The 25,164-nt window shown below is 39.3% G+C and overlaps 1 gene segment (V, D, J or C); it reads right to left on the minus strand.

Annotated features, from left to right (window-relative positions):
* Positions 1-16,430: 16,430 nt before the first annotated feature.
* On the minus strand, positions 16,431-16,936 carry LOC129013256 (immunoglobulin heavy variable 3-13-like). The segment is given in 2 exon segments: positions 16,431-16,725; positions 16,829-16,936. Coding segments are annotated over 2 exon segments (255 nt in total).
* Between the last annotated feature and the right edge of the window lie 8,228 nt (positions 16,937-25,164).

The following is a 25,164-nucleotide window of genomic DNA, read 5'->3' on the forward strand; positions in this document are numbered from 1 at the left end:
ATTATATGAATTAATAAAATGCATTCAAGTATATGTACTAAAATTAAATCCCAGAAATCAAAAAGACAAGGGTAACATCTTAATAATTAATAAGCATGCATTTCAGAGAGAAGAAAAAAAGTCAAGACACAGAGAACATATATTCTTTTTTTTCCAATCAAATGTAATTAAATTATTTATACAATATTTTAACCTGTGTCATTAGTATAAATTACTAATATTTTGTGTGATATTACAGCTGTTAACAACTTTTAAAGAACAAAAAGATACTTGAAATCAAGTGAACTAAATTGAATGTATTCTCAAAGTTGGTCCAACTACTACACTTCAAAGTTCTAATAGTTCTCTGGTTTTGAGTGGGACTTTGAAAAAATTAATTTTAAGAGATACATTTAAAAAATAAACTGATAATCTGTAATAAAGAGAAATCAGCATTCCATATCAGAAAAAAATGAAAATTTGCAATACATATAAAGTCCTGAGAAGAAACGTTGAAGCACAGAAAGGGTCTCATGTATGGTAGGTTGTAATATGTTTATTGTTAAAATTATGTAACACGTTTGTGTTGTTTTGAAAAATTAAAGCTAAGCATAATGAAATTAATGTTTTTGTGCTCATTCGGTACAACAGCATGTTGAGAAAATGGAAGAGCCCTGTAATCCTGAGGAGGTGGCTTAATCCAAGGAGAGACATCAGATTAAAAAATATATAATTAAAATTGCATTGAAAATTGAGAAATTTTGGTTGTATATATTTATGGGGCACAAAGCTATGTTGTGGTTTGTGAATGCAATACGGAATAATTGAATCGAGTTAATTGAAATTTATATTACCTCAAATCTTCAAATCCTCATCATTGTTTTGTGACAAGAAGATTTGTAATTTTTTCTTGACTATTTTAAAATGACGAATACACTATGTTAAAGCTTAGAAATAGACATCCATTTATGTAAACTATAGAGAATGATTGAAATCAATTATAGATTACTCTTATATTTAGCTCATCATTAAGTTTAATTCTTTAGAAAATATTTTAGAATTATTTTATTATAATGTTAAATATAAATGACTACACATGTATGTATAGGCTTGTGTATTTACACATATGTCTGCAGATGTAAATTAATGTCCCCATAGGTATATAGTTGCTGGTATGGACAGACATTAATAAAACTAGGCCAGGCGTGGTGGCTCATGCCTGTAATCCCAGCACTTTGGGAGGCCGAGGTGTGCAGATCACGAGGTCAGGAAATCGAGACCACACTGGCCCACATGGTGAAACCCTGTCGATACTAAAAACACAAAAATTAGCCAGGCATGGTGGCACGCACCTGTAATCCCAGTTTCTCGGGAGGCTGAGGCAGGAGAATTGCTTGAACCTGGGAGGTAGAAGAGGTTGCAGTGAGCCGAGATCGTGCCACTGCGCTCTCCAGCCTGGCAACAGAGCGAGACTCCGTCTCAAAAAATATTTATAATATGAGCATGATTATATTGCCAAATATAAAATAAAATATCATAATGGCAACAATCAATTTTACCTGTCACCTTCACTAGAACACAGTCTCATCTACTCAATCACACACTAACCTAGGTGTTGCTCCCATGGCATAATACAGGTGTTAGTGGAGCCTGCCATTATTTTTTCCTAAGTCACGAAGAGTGTTCTAGATAATCTAGGGGGGACTGATTCAAAGAGAGCATAACAGAGGACGATGGGACTCCATGGTGGATGGCAGATGCAGATCTTGCCAGGAGTTCCAGCTGTCTTTCCTGATGGCCAGTAGTGTTGACCTTAGACTGCCTAGCCAGACTCTACAATTATTGTTACCCAGAGCTCACAGCACAATGGAGTGCCCATCCCCAGCTCTTCTCAAAGTCACAGGTGAGAGTCGAAACTCTGAGACAGTGTGAGAAGCACAAGATCAGCTCTACATCAATATCCCATTGGAGAAAACTAGTATTATTCCCTTCATGGCTAATGTCCACTTCATTTTCCAAACGCATCCATGCACAGAAGACAACAGGAGTGTCCGGACAATGGTGAGTAAGAAAGTCCCCTCAGCCTACCCAGGTCCTGCAGACCGGAGCCCTGGAATTTAGACTACAGAAAACACATCCTCTGTTTTCAGGAATGAGAAGAAGAAAGGGATCTGTGAAAATCAAGTCTACAGGGAAGGAAAATGGATTAGCAGAAAGAGGGTCAACTGAATCAGTCTGAGTTTACAAGACGAGGGGGGATGGCTGTGAAAACCATCAGGTTTTAAGGACCCTGACCCTGGGTGAGCCTCTCTCTCTTGGCTCCCATCAGAGCTCAAAGCCTGTTGTAACCAGAGATTCCCATGGAGGTCTCTGCCCTGAGTCTAACTGGAAAACACTCTCCAGGTTTCCCTGGGATTCCTCAGGACTCTTATCCTGGTGACCATGAAAGGATTATTTCTGCCCTCAAAGTGACACCCTGGCTTCTGTGGAGGTGAGGATGTTTCCTCTTGTTACAAAAACAAAGAAACAAAAAGGAAAAAACGTTTTCCATTTAGAGACATCAAATGTTAGTATAGAATTGTAAATCTGGAGAAGTTCCCTGGGGAAATTTGACAATGAGGCAGCCCCAGGCCATGACAGGAAGCCAGCCCTCAGCAGCACCTGCACCTGCCCTGGAGATGGGCCCGTGCTCAGTGTCCTGGCGCTCCCTGGTGGTCTCAGGGACCCCTGCAGGGAGGTTTGTGTCTGGGCTCACACTGACTTCCACTCACTGTGTGTTTCACACAGTAATACACAGCCGTGTCCTCGACTCTCAGGCTGTTCATTTGCAGATACAGTGAGTTCTTGGCGTTGTCCCTGGAGATGGTGAATCGGCCCTTCACAGAGTCTGCGTAGCTTGTGTAACTACTATCACCACTAATGTATGAAACCCACTCCAGTCCCTTCCCTGTAGCCTGGCGGACCCAGCTCATGTATTGGTTACTGAAGGTGATTCCAGAGGCTGCACAGGAGAGTCTCAGGGACCCCCCAGGCTGTACCAAGCCTCCCCCAGACTCCACCAGCTGCACCTCACACTGGACACCTGCAAACACAGAGACAACTTGGTCAGAAACTGCCACATATATTCACTGTTTCACTCACGTCCACTCAACGTCTCTAGTTCTCCATAGATCACCTTTTATAATAGCAACGAGGAAAACCCAGCTCAGCCCAAACTCCATGGTGAATCCTCTGTGTTCAATGCTGATCACCAGATGGAAACTCCCGGGAATTCTGGGGCTGGGGCTCCTCTCCCAGAGCTGCAAAGTCAGGGCTCGGCTGGTTTTTATCAGCAGAGGGAGGGCCTTATTTGCATGTCTCCTACTATATAGTAAGCTCTGTGGTGGGACAGCTGAGGAGAGGGCAGTGCCCAGAGCAGATGAGAGGGTCCTGGAAAACATTGGAGGTAATCCTATCTCTCAGGAAAATATAACTTCAGATTATGTGATTGTGACTTGATGATCAATAAGCAGTCATCATCCTATTTAATGTTTACATATTTGTAGAATATATTCAGTGCAAGTGTCAATGCTACGTTTTTAGAGAAGATGAATTACATACATAACAGAGCAGTTGTGCAATGTGTCCAATATCACACATCTGGCCAGACTTAGCCCTATTATCCGTGCCTGTGTGCCTGTGCCTCTAAACACTGGAGGAGACTGCTCCCCTGAGACAACTCCAGGGAGGTGTGGGACATGCCTAGTGTGATTTTCAGGATATCCCACCTGTCATAACAACTTTATGTGACTTTGCTTTTTCTAGTGTTTACCTGAAATATGCAATCAGTGTTCACATGTGTGTATTTTCAGAAGTCCTTGATTATTCAAGTGTCAATATTCATCTCTTTCTTGCTCTTCCTCAGCCAATATACTCATTTTTTGTTACTGCTTTATTCAAAAATTCAATCAATAGTAAATTCAAATTTATAGTGTACGATTTGGAAAATATTGGTATATGTGTGCAGCCTTTGAATCAGCACTTCAATCATGCTATTAGCAATTAAATTAACCTCTAAATTTTTTTCTCTCACTTCTCTGTAATTTTATTTCACCATCTTTTTACCTCATCACACTTTTCTCAGAAAAATTCAGATCTTCTCCATGTTAATTTAGAATAGTTGCATTTTCTACAATTTATACAAATGAAATCACAGGAGATTTACTGTGAATTCTTTAGCTTCCTTCACTCAGCACAATTATTTGATAATGTCTTCACATTCTTATGTGACTGAAGCATGCCTTGATTTCAATTGTTCATTGTATTTCAGTACATGAATATTTCTCAAGTGGTTTAACAATGCACCAAATAGTGGCTATTTGATATTTTGTCTTAGTTTCTGAATTTTATTTAGAAAGCAGATACTAAGCAAGGGAATGTAAAAATAAAATGAGAAAATGATCTTGTTCTGACCTCATTAACAAGAAACTTGAACAACTACAAAAAATGAACACTTCAACATATCTGAGTTGATGTTGCAGAGAAAAAAACCCTGAAATCTGAGAAAATAGGGGCCTGCACAGAGAACTAGGGTCCATTTATTAGAGTACCTGGGGCCGCTGCCACTCATTGTATGGTATTGAAGATAGGAAAAAGCTAACCTGGAAATGTCTCGTGAGTTGCTTGAGGACGTGTGTGCTAATGGTGTGAGAGTGTGAAACTCCCGGCACTTGCAGGCTTTGCCTATAGAATTGGGGAAATCCCCAGACAACTCACGCACCTGCTGTCCTGTGGTGTTGACTGGGGAGTAAGAACAGCAGCTCTGTTCAATGCTGAATCCCCCTTCATGATACGTGGGAGACATTTATTAAATCTTGTGTCCTTCAGGCACTGGTAGAATCAACTAGAACAGAAGGAAACAGAGGACACCGAGGAAACTCTACCCAGAAACACCTCCCATCTCTTTCCTGAGGAATGAAATCCTGAGTCTGTGGAGTAAGGACAGTGGGTCAGAAGCTGAGGACACTGATGGAAGACCACTGTGGCTAGGAAGAGACACTCTGACTTGAGGAAGGGAAGGAACAGGAACGCTTGGAAGACCATGCTTCAGAGCCACTCTCACCACCCATAGCTAAGAAGGAGGCTCAGTCAGAAGGTTGAAGAACATCCCCCTGTGTCCAAGCCCCTTCACCCCACAAACAATCACCAAGTAAAAGTGTCAGCAGGATGCACCTGCCACAGATGAAAGAGACAGGCTGTCTCTGGGGAGAAAGAAATGGGAAGAGCCAAACCGGGACACAAAAATGGGTATCACTGGAGGAATCTGAATTTTTGTGAACAGGAGAAGCTGACTTCAACTCTGATGGCCATGGCAACCATACACTTGAAATCCAACCCTGACTAGATTCATAGAAATGTGGTTAATAAAGGCCCAGCAGAATGTAATGTGTGATCGTCTCCATGAATAAAATAATAAACACAAGAAAATAAATCACAAGTGAAATGCAAACTGGAATTCTACATGCATTACATTTTCATTAAAAGTGAAAGGCAAATAAAATTCTGTCATTTCAAAAAGATCTTGAGACAACTTATTGTCAGCACATTCATGCTTCAGTGCACATTTTAACAAACTTTCTCTGCTAGTAGCCATGTGATATACATTCAAAACATAAATCTATACAAAGAAATTAAGACTGTACAAAATGGGAAAATCAAGATGAAGTGCAGTTTTTATCTTTGTAATTGCTATATTATATAACTATGAAAGGAATAAAAAATTTACATATTATATTTTATAGCATGTCAGTGCAAACTGGGAATAAACAAGAAAGAGTGGTGAGAAGGAGGAATTCAAAGCACACAGTTACGCTGTCTCTGTTCTTCATATCAAAGTCATCACAGTATCTGCATTAGAATCCAATTATATACAGTTCTTATAGAATCTAATTATATACACTTCTTATAGAATCTAATTATATACAATTCTTATTGTAAAACTTATGGTAACCAATATAATATTTATAAAAGTGGATTAGATTATATGTTAATAGAGAAATAAACGTCATTGTGAAATGCTAATTTAAAAAAGATAACAGAAAAATAATATTAGTTTAAAAATAGAGCTTATTATAGTTGATTTAAAAAAGCAAGCCCCGTTGGGGCTTTATTTTTTCCCCCTCTGACTCCACCAGTAAACTTCACACAGGACTTCTGCAAACACAGAGAGAACAGACTGAGAGCAGCCCCATGTGGAGCAGCCACAGCGGGACCTGATTCACAAGGGCCACTAATACTGAGGGTGATGAGAAGGGAAGTCCAGATCAGTGCAGACCCCACAGTGTGGACACTGAGGAAGGGAAGAGACATGGGGTGGCTCCTCGCCAGGGCCTGAGGGAACAGGGGATGAGCTGCCTTTCATGAGGAGGGGAGGGAACACATTTCCATGTCTTTCTTTTTGTGGTCATGGGTGCACCGCTCAGCATTGCTCATCCATCCTCTGTGTCTACATTTCAGGGAGGGCAGGGTCAAAGGATTCCTGGGTCTGGAGGTACAGGGTTAATCTGCCAGTTACTTTTTCTTATTCTCTAGTGTGGACACTGTTGAGGTGTCTTCGTAGTAGAAAACATTATCAACAAATACATCCAGTAAGAACATAAAAATACATTTCCAGAGAAAAAGGACATCTCGCTGTAATCAGTACATTTAGAGCTGGAAACCACTGTTCCTGACCATGTGGCAAAGTTGAGTTACAATGAAAAAAATGCAGATCTACACCTTGTTAGGGAGGGGGTTTATAATTATCATTATCTTGAGATCACTTTTCGCAACATAGTTCAACATTGGATAGATGGGCTTGTGTCAGGAAACAGTCAATGTGGACATATATGTACTTATCTGAGTGAAGAGTTCACATGGGGACGTGTTTACTTGTCTGAGACAAGAGTCCACATGAGGAAATGTCTGTTTTCTGAGGAAAGAGTAAATGTAAGGACATATGTGGTGGTCTGAGGAAAGAGTCCATGTGGGGACATGTGTGTTTGTCTGAGGGAAGAATCCACATGAGTAAAGCTGTGTTTGTCTGACAGAAGAGTCCACATGTTGACAGGTGTGTGTACCCATCTGAGGGTAAATGCCCATTCAGGGACAGTGTATGCCTGAACTGAGCTGATGTTTGGGAAAAATCTTTCTCAATCTAGGAAAGAAAAGGAATCCTCTGGGTTACTTGCTTGTCAGGAAGAGAAAACCTGGGTCACATAGAAAATTGATTTTTTTCAAAAAAATCTTTAGTAAATGGAAACATCTTATATGTAAATGAGGAAAATTACTTCCTTCTTTGTTGCATGCATCTCATACTATCCCCACACTCCCAAATATGTTATTAGATAATTTTGTACAGTCTGCATTTTATCCAGGGGTTAATGAACTCCTAAATATATTTTTAATTGTGTATATTTAGGTTTATATTGTCCATCACAAAATTATGAGCTGGGACAAATTAATTGTGTCTTGTCTCAACCATTGCATATCACTAAAATAGTCTTAACTCTCCTTAAACAGGGCCTGTTTTACTTATTTTACACCCATTCTCTAAATTCCTGGAATATCTTGTCTGTTTACCTGAGTATAGTTTTGACTTTTACAGAATTTCAAATAAATGAAACTATACAGTGTAATTGAAATGACTTCACTGAAGAAAGTGGAAAATGAAGTTGCTGACATAAGTAACTTTGAAAATGAGGTGGTTCTCTAAGTTTAAATTGTAAAGAAATCACACGTAAACACTCTGTCCAGTAGATAAACATGTTTCCTACAAGGGTACAGCTTTACATTTCTGAAACCACTATGCATGTGTCCTGAAATTGTGCAGCTAAGTAATCAAATGGCGTATGATGGTATGGGGTTCCTCACTTTGCAGTGGGTGGTTATGGAGATTCAAGGAAGGAAGGCTAGAAAGGTCCATGTGGCAGCATAGTTGGGTGGAGAGACCAGTGTGTGCTCATTTTTAATGTAATCAAGTTACAGAAGATTAGATACATAGTTTCAATGTGTCCATAAACATGATTCATATAAACATGCACATTTACTAGAACAGAAGGTTGAGAGGTCCCAGAAATACTTATACCACATTAACAACACACATATCCATTATCACAATATTTTATTTTAACACTATTCTTGAAAATCAGAAACAAGCAATCTTTATATAAATGGCTAATTCTATATATGAAAAAGATGATAAAGAAACAAGCTTAGAATCTATTGTAATATCAGGAAACAGGGAAGTGTTCAAAAGCAAAAGGATGAGCTTTGCTGTAAGGATGCAGGATCCAAACTAAATGAGCTCCCAGCACCTAATAAAGCTGTGGAGATTTGAAGAAGAAAATGAATAATGTAGCATGGATCTTCTTCAGAGTATGAAATAGACGTTCATAAACCAATACGGATGTTAATAGAGGATTAAATAAAGAAATGATGGGAAGAAGAACACATCTCCTTATAGAAGTATTCCAAATATATCAGGTGGATAGTCCTCCAATCAATAGGTGAAAGCTAAGCACTCATGAATTGATTGTGGCCTGAGATTAGAGACATGGAATAAATAATCACTATTAGTGTATTTTATAATGAGACTTCAGATATAATGCCAAATACATGATCTATGAATGAATAATTTTTTATGTTTTTTGTCTAAATTTGTGCACACGCACACACACACACAGACACACATATATTTTTTGAAATACCCACTGATAAGAGAGAAAAAGACAACCACAGACTGGGAGAAAATACTTCCAAGTCATCTATTTGTTAAATCAGTTCTTTCAATTTGTTAAATGACTTTTATAATCAATATGCAAGTAAACTTACAACTAATAAAAAGAAAACAATGCAGACAAAAATGAACCAAATATCAGGAAAGGCATCTCAGCAAAAATTATATAAAAATTGTTTAATATGAATTTTTTATTTGGGACATGTGCATTTAAATAAAAATTAGATGCTATTACTCACCTACCGGCATGGCTAAAACTCACAATTCTCATGATGACAAATGATAACATGAATGTGGAAAAACAAGAAATATCATGCATTGATGGTGGGAATTCAAAACGTTACATGCACAAAATTAGATTTTTTGGCATTTTTTAAATAGAGATAAAAGTAGAGTTAAAATACGAACTTGTGCTTGTGTTCTGAAATATTTACAACATTGATTCAGAAATTGATGTTTACAAAGATTGATTCAGAGGAAGTTCTGTATCAGATTTGTTAATGTAATTCATTCTACAATCCCTGAAATTTGCTTACAGAATAAATGTTGTATGAAAAATCTCTCAAATAACTAAAATCCTGTCCACTCAAGTCCTTGTCCAGGGACCTGTCGCACCCAGTGCAAGTAGCAGTAGGTGAAGGTGTATCCAGAAGCCTTGCAGGAGACCTTCACTGAGGACCCAGGCTTCTTCACCTCAGCCCCAGATTGCACCAGCTGCACCTGGGAGTGGGCACCTGTGGGGAGGACACAGGAGTGGATGAAAGCCCCCTTGACTGGACTCAATCCCCTCCTCATCACTGGGACCTGGGAACCCCTTACCTGTGGCTGCTGCCACCAAGAAGAGGCTCTTGCAGGTCCAGCCCATGGGGAGATAGGCTCTCAAGGGATTCTCTCAGGTGATTCTCTCAGGGCACAGAACATATTTACCTCAGTGGATATCAGTATATTTGCATATTCATAAGACAAAGCCTTTCTTAGCTCAAAGCCCAATCCATGATAAGAAAGGGAAGATAAATGACACATCAGCCTTAAAAGAGTGAGATGCAGATGGTCGAAGCCCTAATCCTGCTTGAGGAAATGCATGCCCTGCTCCATTTACAAACGTTTGTGGACAGATGTCCTTTCACTGAAGAATAAGCCCATATAGAACAGGCTCCTCACTGTGAGCCTACATTTGATTAGCATAGAGACCAACTGGATCATTTTTGGAACCATCACTCTCCATCACAATGAGCAGGTGCCTTGGTCTTTTCCTGGACCCATCAGGCACCAGCACAGCTCATTGGTGACTCTGAGAAAGTGACGCTTATGTCCCACATGAATGTCCAGGAGGGACCTCTGAGATCTGCTGGGCGCTCCTGAGACACTGTCTCCAGCACCTGTCTCATGTCCTGATCCCCCAGGGTCTTCAATTCTATTGAACACTCTTGATTTACAGATTTGCCCTGTGATGCATAATTAGAGCTGATTTTCTCATCTCACAGACAATGGGAATCAGAAGATAAAGCAGGAGTTTGGAGTCCATTATGAACTCTCTACTCCCAAAGTAATTGTCAAGAAATTTGGGTTTAGAACAACTTTGGGTTACTTTTGAACTCCATTTATTAGTATTTTGTCAAGTATTTACATACTTTCAGTTCATATCCACAGACCTTCACCTTTCCATATTGATTTCTGACTCACTTGGTCTGTGCACCTGCCACACTCTCAGATCCACCACTGCCCTGTCACTCACACAATGTAAGCAACATTACTTAACACCGAAATCTGAATTTCTTATTCATAGGAATGTAGTTTCTTCAACTAAAGTGTACCCATAGAATAAGTAAAAACATGCCCATCCTTCATATTCTCACTATTACGATATTATAGTTCTAGAAACCCACTTTAAAAATAGTTCTCAGTGCCTTAAGTTATATGAATGGTTTTGATGTGATAGAATATTTAAAGCATGTTAGCGACTTTTTGAACAGTTATTTTAGATTGTTTTTTCCTGACAAAGGAAAACCCAGGCCCTGAGAGGAAACCTCCTCCCCAGCTGTGCACCTGCTCCAGGGCTGGAACCTGTGCTTGGTGGCTCCCAAGTGCCCCCTTCCACCCAAGCTCTTGCCTTGCAATGAGGTTTCTGTCGGGGCTCACAAATATTTTCCTTCAGAGTCTCTAGCCCAGCATGAAGTGGCTGTGTCCTGGTTTAGAATTCTCCGTCAGTGACACCATATGCTGCCGACACCATGTCTTTTAACAATTGATTAGCCTTACTAAACCTACTGAGGGAGACCCACGGAAAAGATTCTATGACACAGAAGGGAGCCCCTTTTCTGAAACTTCACATTTCCTGAATCAGTAGACACATAAAGAATACAAAAACTTGTGGGATTTGGGGAATGCCTAGTTTCCTTGTTGGGCTCTTGCAGTTGAATGTTGCATCTGAGAATATCTGCAGGTACAGATACATTCAGAATAAAGACACCTTTGTATATGCTGTTCCAATAACACATATTCTCCTTTCTTACTATTTTCTAGCCTATAAAAAGTACCTCCTACACAGACACTAGACCTAAGTTTATGGCTTTTTTCTCTTAGCGATCTGAGGCAAACAGAATACAAGTGGAGACTTGGGAAGTGCATGCATTTTTTTTCTCAGCTAGGAACCCTGAAAATGCCCCATGATAAAAGAATCTGAGGTCAATGGATTTGCCAAGACCTTGTCTTCAAAAAATTTATGTCAGAGGCTTCAGATTTTCCTACTGTCCTTGTCTTATTCTCTGCCATTGTCTTTCAGTTTCCCTATGTTCTCCTCCTCAGATAGAGTCTGTGCATTGCCACACTTTCATCTTTAACCCAGATTATACTGGTGAGAAAACAAAGTGTGCATCCTGGAAGTATTATATGTTCTTACAATTGATTCTTAATAATTCAGTCATCCTTTTTTTTTCTCTGGGCGGTGACCTATATGCAGAGTCTCCAGAAACGGAACTGACGCTTTCCCTTTTCTGGCTATAACATTATAGGATTATTTCTTTATTGGCTAATTTTATCCACTTTCATGATAAAGGAAGGCTGCTGGGAGGGTCTGTAATGGAGATGGACTACCTTACCCAACACAGATAAGGTTCTAGGTATGTCTTTCCCCTGGATGGTCTATCTGGAGAAATGTGCGTGTGTATTTCTCAGAGATTAGGTCTTTGGATGATTTATCCAGGAAAGGATCTATGTCGATTTTCACTCAAAGAACCTGGAGGCTCCTGGAGCAAATAAGCACAACAGTGTGAGGTGTGGGGCCTCTAAGTTCTCTCACCCTCACACTAGTTCAGACATGCCCTTTATGTTTACATAGTTCAGATTTACATATAACATACCACACAGCCAGGCTCATCTAAATTGCCACATGCTCATCTAAACTCACTGGAGCAGCAGCTGAGTGTAATCGTCACATTGAACTCAGAGAAACCTGGGTCCATTACACTGTTTATTGTAGCTCAGAGAAGCATCACTGAGTCCCTTGAGTGGACGTTTCTTCCCTGAAACAGCTTCACTACCAGGTATACTAAAGAGTTGCTATGGAGCCGCTGTGGGGTTGGATTTCTTCCTGTCAGCCTGTCATGCAGGATGTTTTGAGTGATGCAGACCTTTATACTTAGATGCTAATCATTCCCAGTATTGTTGAAATGGCTGGCCACCCCCAGTCCTGTTTCTCCCCTCCACTCACCTGAATGTCTCCAAGAACCCCATGAACCTAAGGCCTCTTTTTCATGGATGACTCAGGATTCTCAATCTGGTCAGTGTCACAGTCAGAGGCAGCTAATGGAGGATTCTCAGTCCACTGATATGTTGAGCCCATAACATAGGACACATATCCAAGAGTGGCCAATTCATGTCAGTGCCAATCCACATTTAATTCAAGGGGCATGATTTTCAGTGCATTGAAGTTTAAAAGCTTCGTAATTCTTAATAGAGGCACAAACTGAATGGTTTGCTGAAGAAGTGAGCTCATGCTTAGAAGAAAGCTGACTGCACCCAGGAAGAGTCTCTTTAAGTAAAACACCTGAAATGTGATGTCCTGAAACCTTGTGAAAATTCATTTCCTTGAGTAAAAAAACAGGAAAGCTATTCTCAAATCATTGAAAGAAAACTTATCAGAAATTTTATCAACACAGCAGTCGAATTCCAGTAAGTCAATCCTTGGGTTTATGTTTCACAACTCAAGAAGCAATAAAGAAATCTACATAATTGGAAGGCTGCTCCAACAGAGGGAATTTTGAACTATTTAATTAATAGACCAGTATTCATTCAAAGACACTCTCCTATGGAATCTGCAACTTAAACAGATCTCTGCAACCTGGAAAAATTTTCTCACTTATTTTTCTCTAGACACCCATAAATGCAAAAACACATTTTGTGTGTATGTGCATGAGTGGTCTATAGAAATACTTTGCATATTAATGAAAGTTTGGAAAAATGATAACTTCATCACTTATTGTGAACTCACACTTCACAGGTTTCCAACATTCTCTACCTGTGTCATGGGGCAATGGGTGCCTCTGAGAATATGCTGATTTTCAGACTGAGCATGTTCTCCACCCCTCACTTGACTTCATGGTTTCTCGCTCGCACTGATGTCTCTATGAATGAAAACCCAACACTGATATCCAGCATATTTTCCTCTTATGAGATTCATATTCTATCTCTTTCTTTTTCTGCGTGTCTCTAACTCCATATTTTTCTGTGCCATTACTATTTATTACTGAATCATCCTGAATCCTGCCAACAGACTCCATCTCACATTCTGCAAATATTCTGCCTCAAAGATAATTAGGGGCAAACTCATCCTTGCCCAAGGTGGGAAAACTTTCTGGACTTCCACTAGGTTTATTAGAGCCTCATATGAGAACCATGATCAAACACTATTTGTTTTTGGATTATACCTCAAATCTAAAAATGTTCTTCATAGTGGCTATGACATTCTACGTTCCCATCATTACCATTATACAAAACAGTATGGTGGCTTCTAAATAAATTAAAACAGACATACCATATGACCAGCAATCCAGCTTATGGAAATATACCCAAATGGGATGAAATTTCCACCTTGTGAAGATACCTGCTCTCCTGTGCTTACTGCAGCTCTGTTCACAACAGCCAAGATATGGAAACTAAGTGTCTGTCGATGGACAAATGGATAAAGAAAATGTGGTATGTGTACACAGTATAACATTATTCTGCCTTATAAAATAAAGAGATGGTGCCATTTTCCACAAGACAAATGGATTCCCACCACCATTAGCAATGCATTGTATCCATTGCAGCCCCTCCCTGAGAGCTGGCAGATCCAGGTCCAGTAGTAAGGACTGGTTGTGATGGAGTGGCCAGAAACAGTGCAGGTGATGCAGAGGGGCAGTGCAGGCTCTTCAGGTCCAGGTCTGACTCCTGCAGCTGCTCCTGGGACAGGGCACGTGAATACATGGGGAATCAGTCCCTGTCAGTCACATGTACCTACACTCACCCCATAGACCCACATCTGACATCTGAGACACTTACCCTGGGGGAGCCGTCACCAGGCACAGGAGAAGATACAATAATGCCATCTTCTTCGTGAACACAACTCTGCATTCCCCAGATACCTTAGACCTGCCTGAGGGGAGAGCTGTTAGCTTCCATAGTCCAAAAGCATTTTATACCCTGGAGCCTAAAGAATATTTTGGATGTGGCAAAGCCTTGTACTTATAAGAGAGAGGGACACAGGTCTGACTCCCTGTGGATTTGAATATGTTTTATTGTGGTCTGTCTATTTTCAGGTTGACATGAAGCACTTCCTTGCCAAAAACTATAGCATAACATTTAATAAAATTTGCTTTATTCCTATTTTCCCACCTGTGACATTTGAACTTCTGTATCAAGTGAGCAATGTGCATACCTTACAGGAGAAATTACAAAATAACTCTCTAAGTCATCAGTATCACACGAATGCTACCCTGTTCTTACTGCCAAATATCTTCTGGAAAGATTTAAGTAAAAATAAATGATAAGTTGCATTCTTAAATTAAAAGTAGCATAACGTTCAGAAACTTATGAAATCCCTTTGCCAAAGGTACCTCCACTAGAACTTACAACCCATGGTCTGCTTCCTCAAGGACAAAGACAATATCACCCTGTGACTTGATTCATCAAAAGCCCATGTATTTTCCATTTTACCTTCAGTATTATACTCTGATTTATCACATGCCAATACAGCAACGTATTTTAGGGGGTCGATGTGCTATGCAGAAATATTCAACAGGATGTTAAAAATGTCCTAAATAGCTTCTTTACTGCCATCAACTTGTAAATTATTTATTTTCCAAGAGACATCGGAGAAAAACAGTCACAAATATTGTAAAAGGGGCTAATTATCATTAACAACAAATGCAGCAGTGACTCCAGGATGTCAGTCCATAGGTTTATGAGTGAAAATGAGGTGAGTTACATAAGTTGTTTTGAGAGGATTTTCCTTGCTTGTAGAGTCAATACCAAGGTTGGCATCAGTATAGGGTTAAACAGTGATTTGCTGGGAAGATGTCCTTGTAGAAGTGATTTTTATAAGATCGTGGTGGCTTCTATCAAAGATTGTGGTTAAGCAGAATCCATTTCTGGTCGTTCTTGTTATAAGGAGTATGTGCATGGGAAATCTCCTTCATGGTCATTCGTAGTTCCATTTGTCAGGGTTTTAACACAAGTGGATCTATTTTGATTCTGACAACTTTCACACCCTCTTTCTAACACTACTGGTGAGGAAGGTGACTCACTCTGTGGTACTTTGCACAGCACAGGATAAATTTCACATCCACATCCCATTTTGTCCACACAAGCTCATCCCCTTCACTACTGTTGGCCACTTGCATTCCCAGGTGAGTCTCCACATGACACACTGGAGGGTGCTGAGCAATGAGAGAGAAGAAAGTCCCATCAGCCTCTCCCATGTGGCTGCAGAAGCCACAGCCTGAGCCCCGCCTCAGCTGCAGGGAATGGGCTTGAGACCTGGAGCTTTGGCAGCAAGAACCACATCCCCACTTTACAAGGAGCAGGAATAGTACAAGGAAAAGCAAGAATAACAACAACAAATAAAAAGAAATAGAATGGGCTAAGAGCAAAAGGGGCCCCAGATCAGTGCTGATACTAAGTTGTATACTTTAGTGTCAGGAGAAGGGTCAGACGTGAAACTTGTGAAGTTCTGCATGACACTGACCCTGGCCCAGACTCTCTGTTGGCTGAGATCACAGTTCCTAAAGACCATCCTAGTCAGAGAATCTCACTGAGATTTCTGTCCTGAGTCTGACTGGAGAAGACTCACCAGGTACCCCTGAGTTTCCTCAATACTCTGACCCTGGTGACAATGGCTGAGGACTTTTCCTCTCTGTCAGCATCAATCTGTGTTTTGTGCATATGAGAATAGGTTCTCATATTAAAATAATCATTTAAAAATATGTAGAGATGACATTGGTAAGCACAGAATTCTGAACTTAGAGAGGTTCCCTAGAGAAACTGTAAAAAGATAAAGCCCCACATCCTGACAGGAAACCAGCCTCCGTGTGCACCTGCCTCTGGGGCTGACTCTGATCAGTGGCTCCTGAGCGCCCCCTGCAGCTGATTTCCTCCAGCGTTCCTGCAGGGAGGTTTGTGTCTGGGCTCACACTGACCTCCCCTCACTGTGTCTCTTGCACAGTAATACACAGCCGTGTCCTTGGCTCTCAGGCTGTTCATTTGAAGATACAAAGAGTTCTTGGCATTTTCTCTGGAGATGGTGAATCAGCCCTTCACAGAGTCTGCATAGTATGTGTCACCATCAGTATCAATAGCTGAGACCCACTCCAGACCTTTTCCTGGAGCCTGGCGAACCCAGTGCATGTCGTAGCTACTGACAGTGAATCCAGAGGCTGCACAGGAGAGTCTCAGGGACCCCCCAGGCTGTACCAAGCCTCCCCCAGACTCCACCAGCTGCACCTCACACTGGACACCTGCAAACACAGAGACACAAAAGTCAGAAATTGCCACACATATCCACTGTTTCTCTCACTCATGCCCATTCACACTCAATATCTCTAGTTCTCCATGAATCACCTTTTAATATAGCAAGAAGGAAAACCCAGCTCAGCACAAACTCCATGGTGATTCCTGTGTGTTCAGTCCTGATCACTGAATGAAAATGGTTGGGAATCCCAAGGCTGGGGCTCCTCTCCCAGAGCTGCAGGGTCAGGGCTGGGCTGGTTTTCATCAGGAGAGGGAGAGCCCTATTTGCATGTCTCCTACTACATAGCAAGCTCTGGGGTGGGACTCCTGAGGAGAGGGCAGGGCCCAGAGTAGATGAGAGCGTCCTGGGGGATTTTGATGACAATGATTGTATTTGGGAAAATGCTGTCTTAATGTGAAATTGTTCTGCGATAAACATTTAACAACTACCATATTTTAAATTATTTTTACCTATGTGTATAGATGATGTTATTTAGGAGTCAGTGGTTTCTTCATGTACAGATGTAAAAGTGAACCCACACATGGAGGGGCTATGTATGTGTCTAAGGGCTTATATCTGGCATGTGTGAGTCCTAGTACCTGGGCCTATGCTCCTCACAGCTGGCCTCAATTGCTCTCTTAACCAACTACAGGACAGAGATAAACGGGCCTAGTGTGGTTTACAGAATGCACTTCCTGCCATGACAACCTGTGTGATTTTGCTGCATTTACCTAAAAATACGGAGACAACTAGGCATCAGGCAGATAAGTTTTTGGTGTGTCTGACATTTAACGTATTTATTTGTTCCTTCTTATCATCCCTTTTTTGTCTAAAATTTCACTTGTTTACTTGTAATAAATTTTATGAGTTTTAATTGACAGATGATAAAATTCACATATTTAACCTGTACAGTAGTAAACTTTGATAAAGAAAATCTCTATTTTCAAGAAGGTGACAAGTCAACTCGCCTCAGAATTCCTCTTGCTCTTTTACAGATATATTTTTGTTTTTCTCCTTCTTTTCTTCTACCATTTCTTTATAAAAGTACTGATGTTTTCATATTTCTTTAGAGTAGTTTTTATTCTCTAGAATTTATAAGAATGAAATAATGTAGTATGTACTCTTATCTATTTGGCTTATTTTTCTCAGTAGAAATACTGAGAATTAAACCTTTTATGTTGTATTGTTTATTTTTTATAAATAATAGGTAGCATTTCAGCAAACAAATGTAGCATAATTTGTTTTTCTAAGTTGCTAATTGGTATCTGAACTTTTCATTACTTTGGGTCTTACTAGTAAATCTGCTACTCAATTTGGTAATGTACATAGTTGATAAATTATATATAAAATATATTATTTTTGCAACAACAATAACCCATAAACAAGAGAATGTGCTATTTGGCAAATTTTCTTTAGCATGTCAAATAATTGAAGTTATGAAATTGAAAACAAACCTGTAAACCAAAGAGTATCTGAGACTAATCTCAATAGATTTAGGAAGTTCCTTTTCCAAGATTAAGGACATGCCTGTGACACAGCCTCAGGGATTCCTGATGATGTGTGCCCAAGCTTGTGGGCACAGCTTGGTTTTATACAATTTAGGGAGACATGAGACATTTATATATATATATATTTTTTATATATATATATATATAAGATGTACATTGATTTAGTTCAGAAAGGCAGGACAACTTGAAGTGGGGAGAGGGCTTCTAGATCATAGGTAGGTTTGAGAGAAATGGTTGCCTTATTTGAGTTTCTGATTAGCCTTTAACTGAATGCACAATTTACAGGAATAGTCACGTAGGCCTTAGTCTGGCTTAGTGAAACCATAGAGCAAAGGGAGCAATCAGGTATGCATTTGACTTACATGAGCAGAGAAATGACTCTCTGTCTTTGGCCCACAAGTATTTTACTTGTGGTCAAATTTTGAAGGAGGTCTGTAGCTTTTAAAAACCTTAGTAGCTATCATTTTAGGGAAAGAATGGAGGTGGGTATGCCCCAAACAGTTTTCAGCTTGACTTCCCTTTGGCTTAGTGATTTGGTGGTCCCAAAGGTTTATTTTCCTTTCAGGAACATGGGAATCTTGGAAGAAATGAGTTCTTGTAGAGAGAAATGAAGCCACAGTGTTAGCTAAACTGAGGCCGAGGCTGCCACATGAAATATAGCCTATTACAAGACAAAGCTACAAACATGTGTTTGATTGCTTAAATTCCAGTGTGGTAAACGTGTTGTCATGTGAAATTCTCAGGAACCACATACTGAAGGGCACTGATAAAGTGAATTAAATATGGCCTGAGAAGGACTCTGTACTTCTGTGTTTGAGTCCTTGTGGACAAACTGTAACCTACCTGAATAGGGAGACAAGATTGAAAAGCCAACTTCGGAGCACGCGCCTGTAACAATAGTGGAGTCTTGGGCAATTCCAGCAGCCATACCTCAACCACTCATACACTCTTGAGTGTGCACACTTTGTTTAAATAAGACAAAAGCAACCTGTAACCAATCCAGCTGTTTCTGCACCTCACTTCTGATTTCTGTACATCATTTTTCTAATCTATAAATCTTCTTCCACCACATGACTGCACTGAAGTCTCTTTGAATCTGTTGTGATTCTGGGGGCTGCCCAATTCATGAATCATCCATTTCTCAATTAATCTCATTAACCTTAATTTGGCTGAAGGTTTTCTATTATCAGCATTCCTATACAATTGAATCCCTTTGTTCTAGAATGAGGACACTCAGAAAAATCTTCCTTTCCCAAAGTGTCTGTCTGAGACAGAAGGAGAGCCCATACTACTGAAATGCGTTCAGACCCACCTCCCTCATCAGCACTACAGAATAAAGGGATTACCTACCATGCAGGGGCAAGCCACTGAAACCATGATTCCAGAGGCACTGGTGGAGCCCCAGAGGAAATGGGATAAAAATCAAGGTTCTCACCAAAGTTTCATCGAAATGCACCCCCTCTCTGTCATGGAATCAAATCCTTAATCTCCAGGGCATCGCAGAAGATCTAGAAGATGATGATAATAGTGGAGACTATTGGAGGTGTGGGAGGGAACACCTGGGAAAAACAGGAGAAAATATATGTATTTAACTCAGTAGACTTCAAGCTATTCACATGTTAATTAGCTGGAATATTTCATAGCTAAATACCTAGCATGAGAAATAATAGCATGAGAAATAATAGAGATGACACATGGAGAATGCAACAGTGGGAAGCTGAGGTTCAAGTTCTGATGTTTGTTTACTGATATTTGTCCGCTGGCATGTCTAGAACTTCATGAGTACAGAACTCCTCTAACAGGGAAACAAACACTCACACGACATGCATTTTTGTTTGAAATAAGTGTAATTCAGGTGCTGATAAAATTTTCTCCTCAGACTCCCTTGCAGCAGCTCCAGGGCTGACATCTGTGTTGAGTGGGTTCTGGGCCTGCCCTGCAGCTCTGCCCTCACCCTGCAGGGGAGGATGCTGTTTGGGCTCACAGAGCATATTCTCCCAATGTTGCTCTCCCAGAATGAAAGGGCAGTCCCCTGCTTCACAATCCTCTCTCAGCAGCATCTGATGCTTTTGAGATTGTGTCTTGAAACAGTGATTTGTCATTACTATACCCAGTAAACTGCAGAGAGAGCCCAAGCACAGATTCATGACACCACCAGAGAGTCACTTCCCTGGGACTGTCAGATGCAATGACACAGTCAAGATCCATGGTGAGTCCAGAAACTTTCGGATAATTCATAGGAGCCTCTTATTTCTCTTACAATTCTCTATTCAAAGGTCATGCCAAATAGTATCTTCACAGAGAGAACTACATGGCTTAAAGCTCGCAGAAATTAAAACATGCATGTACACCACATATACACCCCCCCCACACACACACACACGCAGAGCGGTATGGCTGATTTTTACAGTAATTGGCTCCTAATTTGGGATCTTTCCTAGTATAAGCCAAAGGTTTCTGAGACAGATCTCAATCAAATTAAAATTAATTTTCCCAAAGTTAGGACAGCCTGGAAGAAAAATAAAAGTAATCACAGAAACTGTGTGTGGTTAGTGTCATTCCCCAAAGACGATTTTTAGGGCTTTCAATATATACAGAGGAAAAGCTGGGTAGAGGGGAAATTTGGATGGTATGAAAATTTACATGTGTAATGAAAAAGAAGCACATAGAGAAATATAAAATTATGTAGTTCTCCTGCAGTAAGTCAGCACTTTCCCATGCTGTTCTCATGATAGTGAATAAGTCCCATTAGATCTGATAGTTTTATCAAGGGGAGTTCCCCTGCACAAGCTCTCTCTTGTCTGCCACCATGTAAGATGTCCCTTGCTTTCCTGACATGATTGTGAAGCATCCCCAGCCATGTGGAACTATAAGTCCATTAAACTTCATTCCTTTATAAATTACCCAGGCTTGGTTATGTTTTTATTAGTAGCAGGAGAACAGACTAATACATTTATTTTGCCAAAGTTAAGAACCCACCCATGACCAGCCTCAGGAAGTCCTGAGACATGTGCCCAAGGCGATTGAAGTACAGCTTGCTTTTATACATTTTAGAGAGACATGAGACATCAATCAATATATGTAAAATGTACATTTTTTTTCCTTCAAGACAGGACAAATTGAAAGGGGTTTTTGCCGTTTAGAAGTAAACAAGACACAGTAGGTTGCATTATTTTAAGTCCTTTATCAGCCTACCACTGAATCCACAATTTAGTCAGACTTAGTGAATCTTCATTTTTTCATAAATGATACTGAAGAGGAAGCAATCAGATATGTATCTGTCTCATGTGGGCCTCAGAGGAATGACTTTGAATAGAATAGGAGGCAGGTTTGCCCAAAACCCTTTCCAGTAAAGCACCCTTGTTGTCTGGAATATCACCGAAGGTTCTTTGTGTCGTGGCTATGAAAATCAAGGACACAGACACACAAAGGGTGAGGTTAGAGCAGAAATTTAATGTGTAAAACAGAAAAAAAAGCTCTCTGTCACAGAAAGTGGTCCCAAATGGGTTGCTGCGCTGCAGTAAAATGTAAGGATTTTTATAAATGTGCCACTGGGGAGAGGGTATCTTACCAACGTAGGGTGCAAAAACAGGACCAGGTGTGCCATCTGCATAGAGCGAAGTCTCTGGCAGCCCCATCTCATGCTTTTATTATGCAGGTGGGGACTTAGCTTGGTCTGCTCCACGTTCCTTATCTCCTTTCACCATGCATGTGCTGAAAAAGGGGGGAAGAGTTTCCATGCCAGGTCCCAGGTACCTCCTTGCAGCTGTAGGCATCCCAAACCCCGTGCAAGCTAACAGCTTTCCTATCTCAGTGTGACCCCAGAAAAGGAAAGGAATGTGCTCATTAAGGCCCAATGTTTTTATTGGGACCCATCCTATGTATGTGAACTTTGGTGATTACACACAGAAATACCCTCTCTGCCAGAATTGTTTATCTATACTTTACAGCCCGATCTTTCAGGCTGCTCTTTGTTAGAAGTGATAGCTTTGAACTGTGTCTGATTAGAAAAGAAGTTATTTCTGAGCTAATTCTTGTTAGAAGAAAAGTTTTTGCCAGAGACTCTTTCATCCTATCTACCTAAAGAATTTCTTTCTACCTCCTATTACACCAGCTGGACTCTTCTCTTTAGCTTAGTGATTTTGGGGTCTCAAGATTTATTTTCTCTTCACAATAGGCAGGTACAAAAGGAGACTTCGTATGTAATTAAGTTGCTTGTATTAGTCCATTTTCAGGTTGCTATAAGGACATACATGAGGCTGGGTAATTTTTAAAGAAAAATAGGTTTAATTGATTCACAGTTCTGCATGGCTGGGGAGGCCACAAAAAACTTACAATCATGATGCAAGGGGTAGCAAACACATGCTATTTCATATGACTGCAGGAGAGAGAAGTGTTAAGTGAAGAGGGAAGCCCCTCATAAAATTATCAAATCTTGTGAGAACTCACTCACTAACAGGAGAAAAGCATGAAGAAATCAGCCCCTAAGATTCAATTATCTCCACCTCATTCCACCCTTGCAATGTGTGAATTATTACAATACAAGGTGAGATTTGGGTAGGGACACAGAGCCAAACCATATCACTGATTTTATTTTCTTTTAGAATTTACATCATCTAGCTGTAAGAAAGCACAGTTTAACTTCTGCTGATTTCAAGTCAGGAAAAATATTTAAAAAGGGAAATAACTGAAAACATTATTTTGGAGACTTGTGCAAAGATATGCTTTAAAATTCAGTCCAAATTGTAGAAAATAATATAAATTGAAAAGCAAGCAGACAAGGTTAAAATCTATTAACTGATGCACTATAGTTTATTTTGAAATAATATTTCTCTCTATAATTCCCCAATTTTATTAGAGACAAAATCATAGTAGGACCAATTTATTTGTAAAATCAGTTTTAGGCTTATGAGACTTGGCCTGGTTTTTTTGTATAAGATGCAGCAAAATAATCATTTAACATATTAGCTCTCTTTTTTTGTTTTCTATTTTTTGTTTGTACATAGGCAATTTTATTCATAAATGGACTTTGCTGGAAATTTTTTATAAGGAATCAAAGGGTAGAATCTTTAAAATCTTCAAGCCCAGCCAATATTGTATCTGTGCCACCAGATAGCTATATGAAATGGGTTACTTTCTCTTTTTTCAAGTTTCCAAGAAAACTTGGGAGTCCTGGGTCTGTCAGAAATTAAATTGTTTACTTACTACAGTTCAGGGTCCTGTAAAAAAAAAAAAAAAAGGTACATGCCAGTTTTCCCAAGGGGCTTTATCAGCTCTCCAGGTTAGATTCATTTTATAAAGTAAATCTGAAAATATATAATTCAAGTTAAAGCCTTAGTAAAATGACGATTGTCTCCAATTGTGCCCTGTTATGGAAGAAAGCAGATTTTTATTGAACCTATGCAAATAACTATTTTGATATAAGAATACTCACAGTTTCCAAATTTTGGAGAAATTATGTATATAAGAAGATATTATGTTTTTATTTTTTTTTCAATAACGTATACCATACTCAATTGTTAACAACTGTGAATAGCTTAAAGGACAAACTTCCTGATTCTTAGAAAACAGAACATAAGTAATTAGCAAATGCTTTAAAGAATAAGCCATAAAAATAATTTCAGTCTTCTGTCAATTCAGTTCATGCAATTAAGTCCTGTCCCACTTAATATTAGATTAACAATCATCATAAATGAATCAGGTATCAATGAGAGTCTTGGAAGTTTTAATCTCTATACCAATGGCACAATTTATAAAATTGTCACAATCGTATATTCGAGTATGCCTCAAAATTCTACAGATTATTATAAGCCACCTGATAAAGAATCAAAGTAAAACACCAACTGTGGATGACTGAAGTTTTAGAACAGCCATGGTTAAAGACAGAATTAAGGGGAAAATTTGGTTATTTTTGCAATAAACAGAAATTTTACATAATAATCATAAATACTACCGATAAAATATACTAAGACATATCAAATCACTTGAATCTCATACAATTTTGGAAAATACACTCTTCAATTTATATAAATATAGTCCAATTATATAGTCCACATTTATATAAAGATAGTCCAAAGTTAAACGCTTTTGCAAATTTGATGTTGCTTCCTGTATATTTTAATTATACCAAATAAGCTGAATATGTTTAATTTTGGCTTTGGGGACCTAATGTCCGAAAAGAATAAAGAGGTCAAATGACTGAATTTAGAATTTTATTTTGTGAAGTTTGTCAAATATCAAAAGTTTACAATGCTTGATATTACAAAATAGGATTACAGGTTGTTGTAATGTAAGTTATTTATTTAGCCCAGTGAGAACTCAGTGATTTTGAAAGAAAGCAAAAACTTTTATTTTTCAAAGAGAAGAATTAATTTTCTAAACAATAACCCCTCATAAGAACAGCATGAGAGAAGTTAAAACTGTCTCTCAATTCTGAAAAATAAATCTATTACATTATAATTACTTTTACCATAAAATTTAATTTCAAATAATCTCATAAACTTTTATAAGTTTTTCAAATTAAAAAGTGGATTAATTCTTCAAGAAACCCTTGTCAATCTGACACATGGTCCAGCTACTAGCCTTGCATTAGTGTGCTTTTAATATTAATGTTTACTGTATAAAGAAATTCTCAAGTAATTTCATCTTTCAAAATTAGCTTTTACAATCTTACAAACCACTTCTTCTGTAACAGTCCCTCAGCCTGGAGTGGTTGAGTAGATTCAATTTCTGGCCTTGTGTCTTAAGTGTGTGATTAATTATTTTATTTTATTTTATTTTATTATTATTATACTTTAAGTTTAGGGTACATGTGCACAATGTGCAGGTTAGTTACATATGTATACATGTGCCATGCTGGTGTGCTGCACCCATTAACTCGTCATTTAGCATTAGGTATATCTCCTAAAGCTATCCCTCCACCCTCCCCCCACCCCACA

This window comes from Pongo pygmaeus, chromosome 15 (genome assembly GCF_028885625.2).
Source record: "Pongo pygmaeus isolate AG05252 chromosome 15, NHGRI_mPonPyg2-v2.0_pri, whole genome shotgun sequence".
Lineage (NCBI taxonomy): Eukaryota > Metazoa > Chordata > Mammalia > Primates > Hominidae > Pongo > Pongo pygmaeus.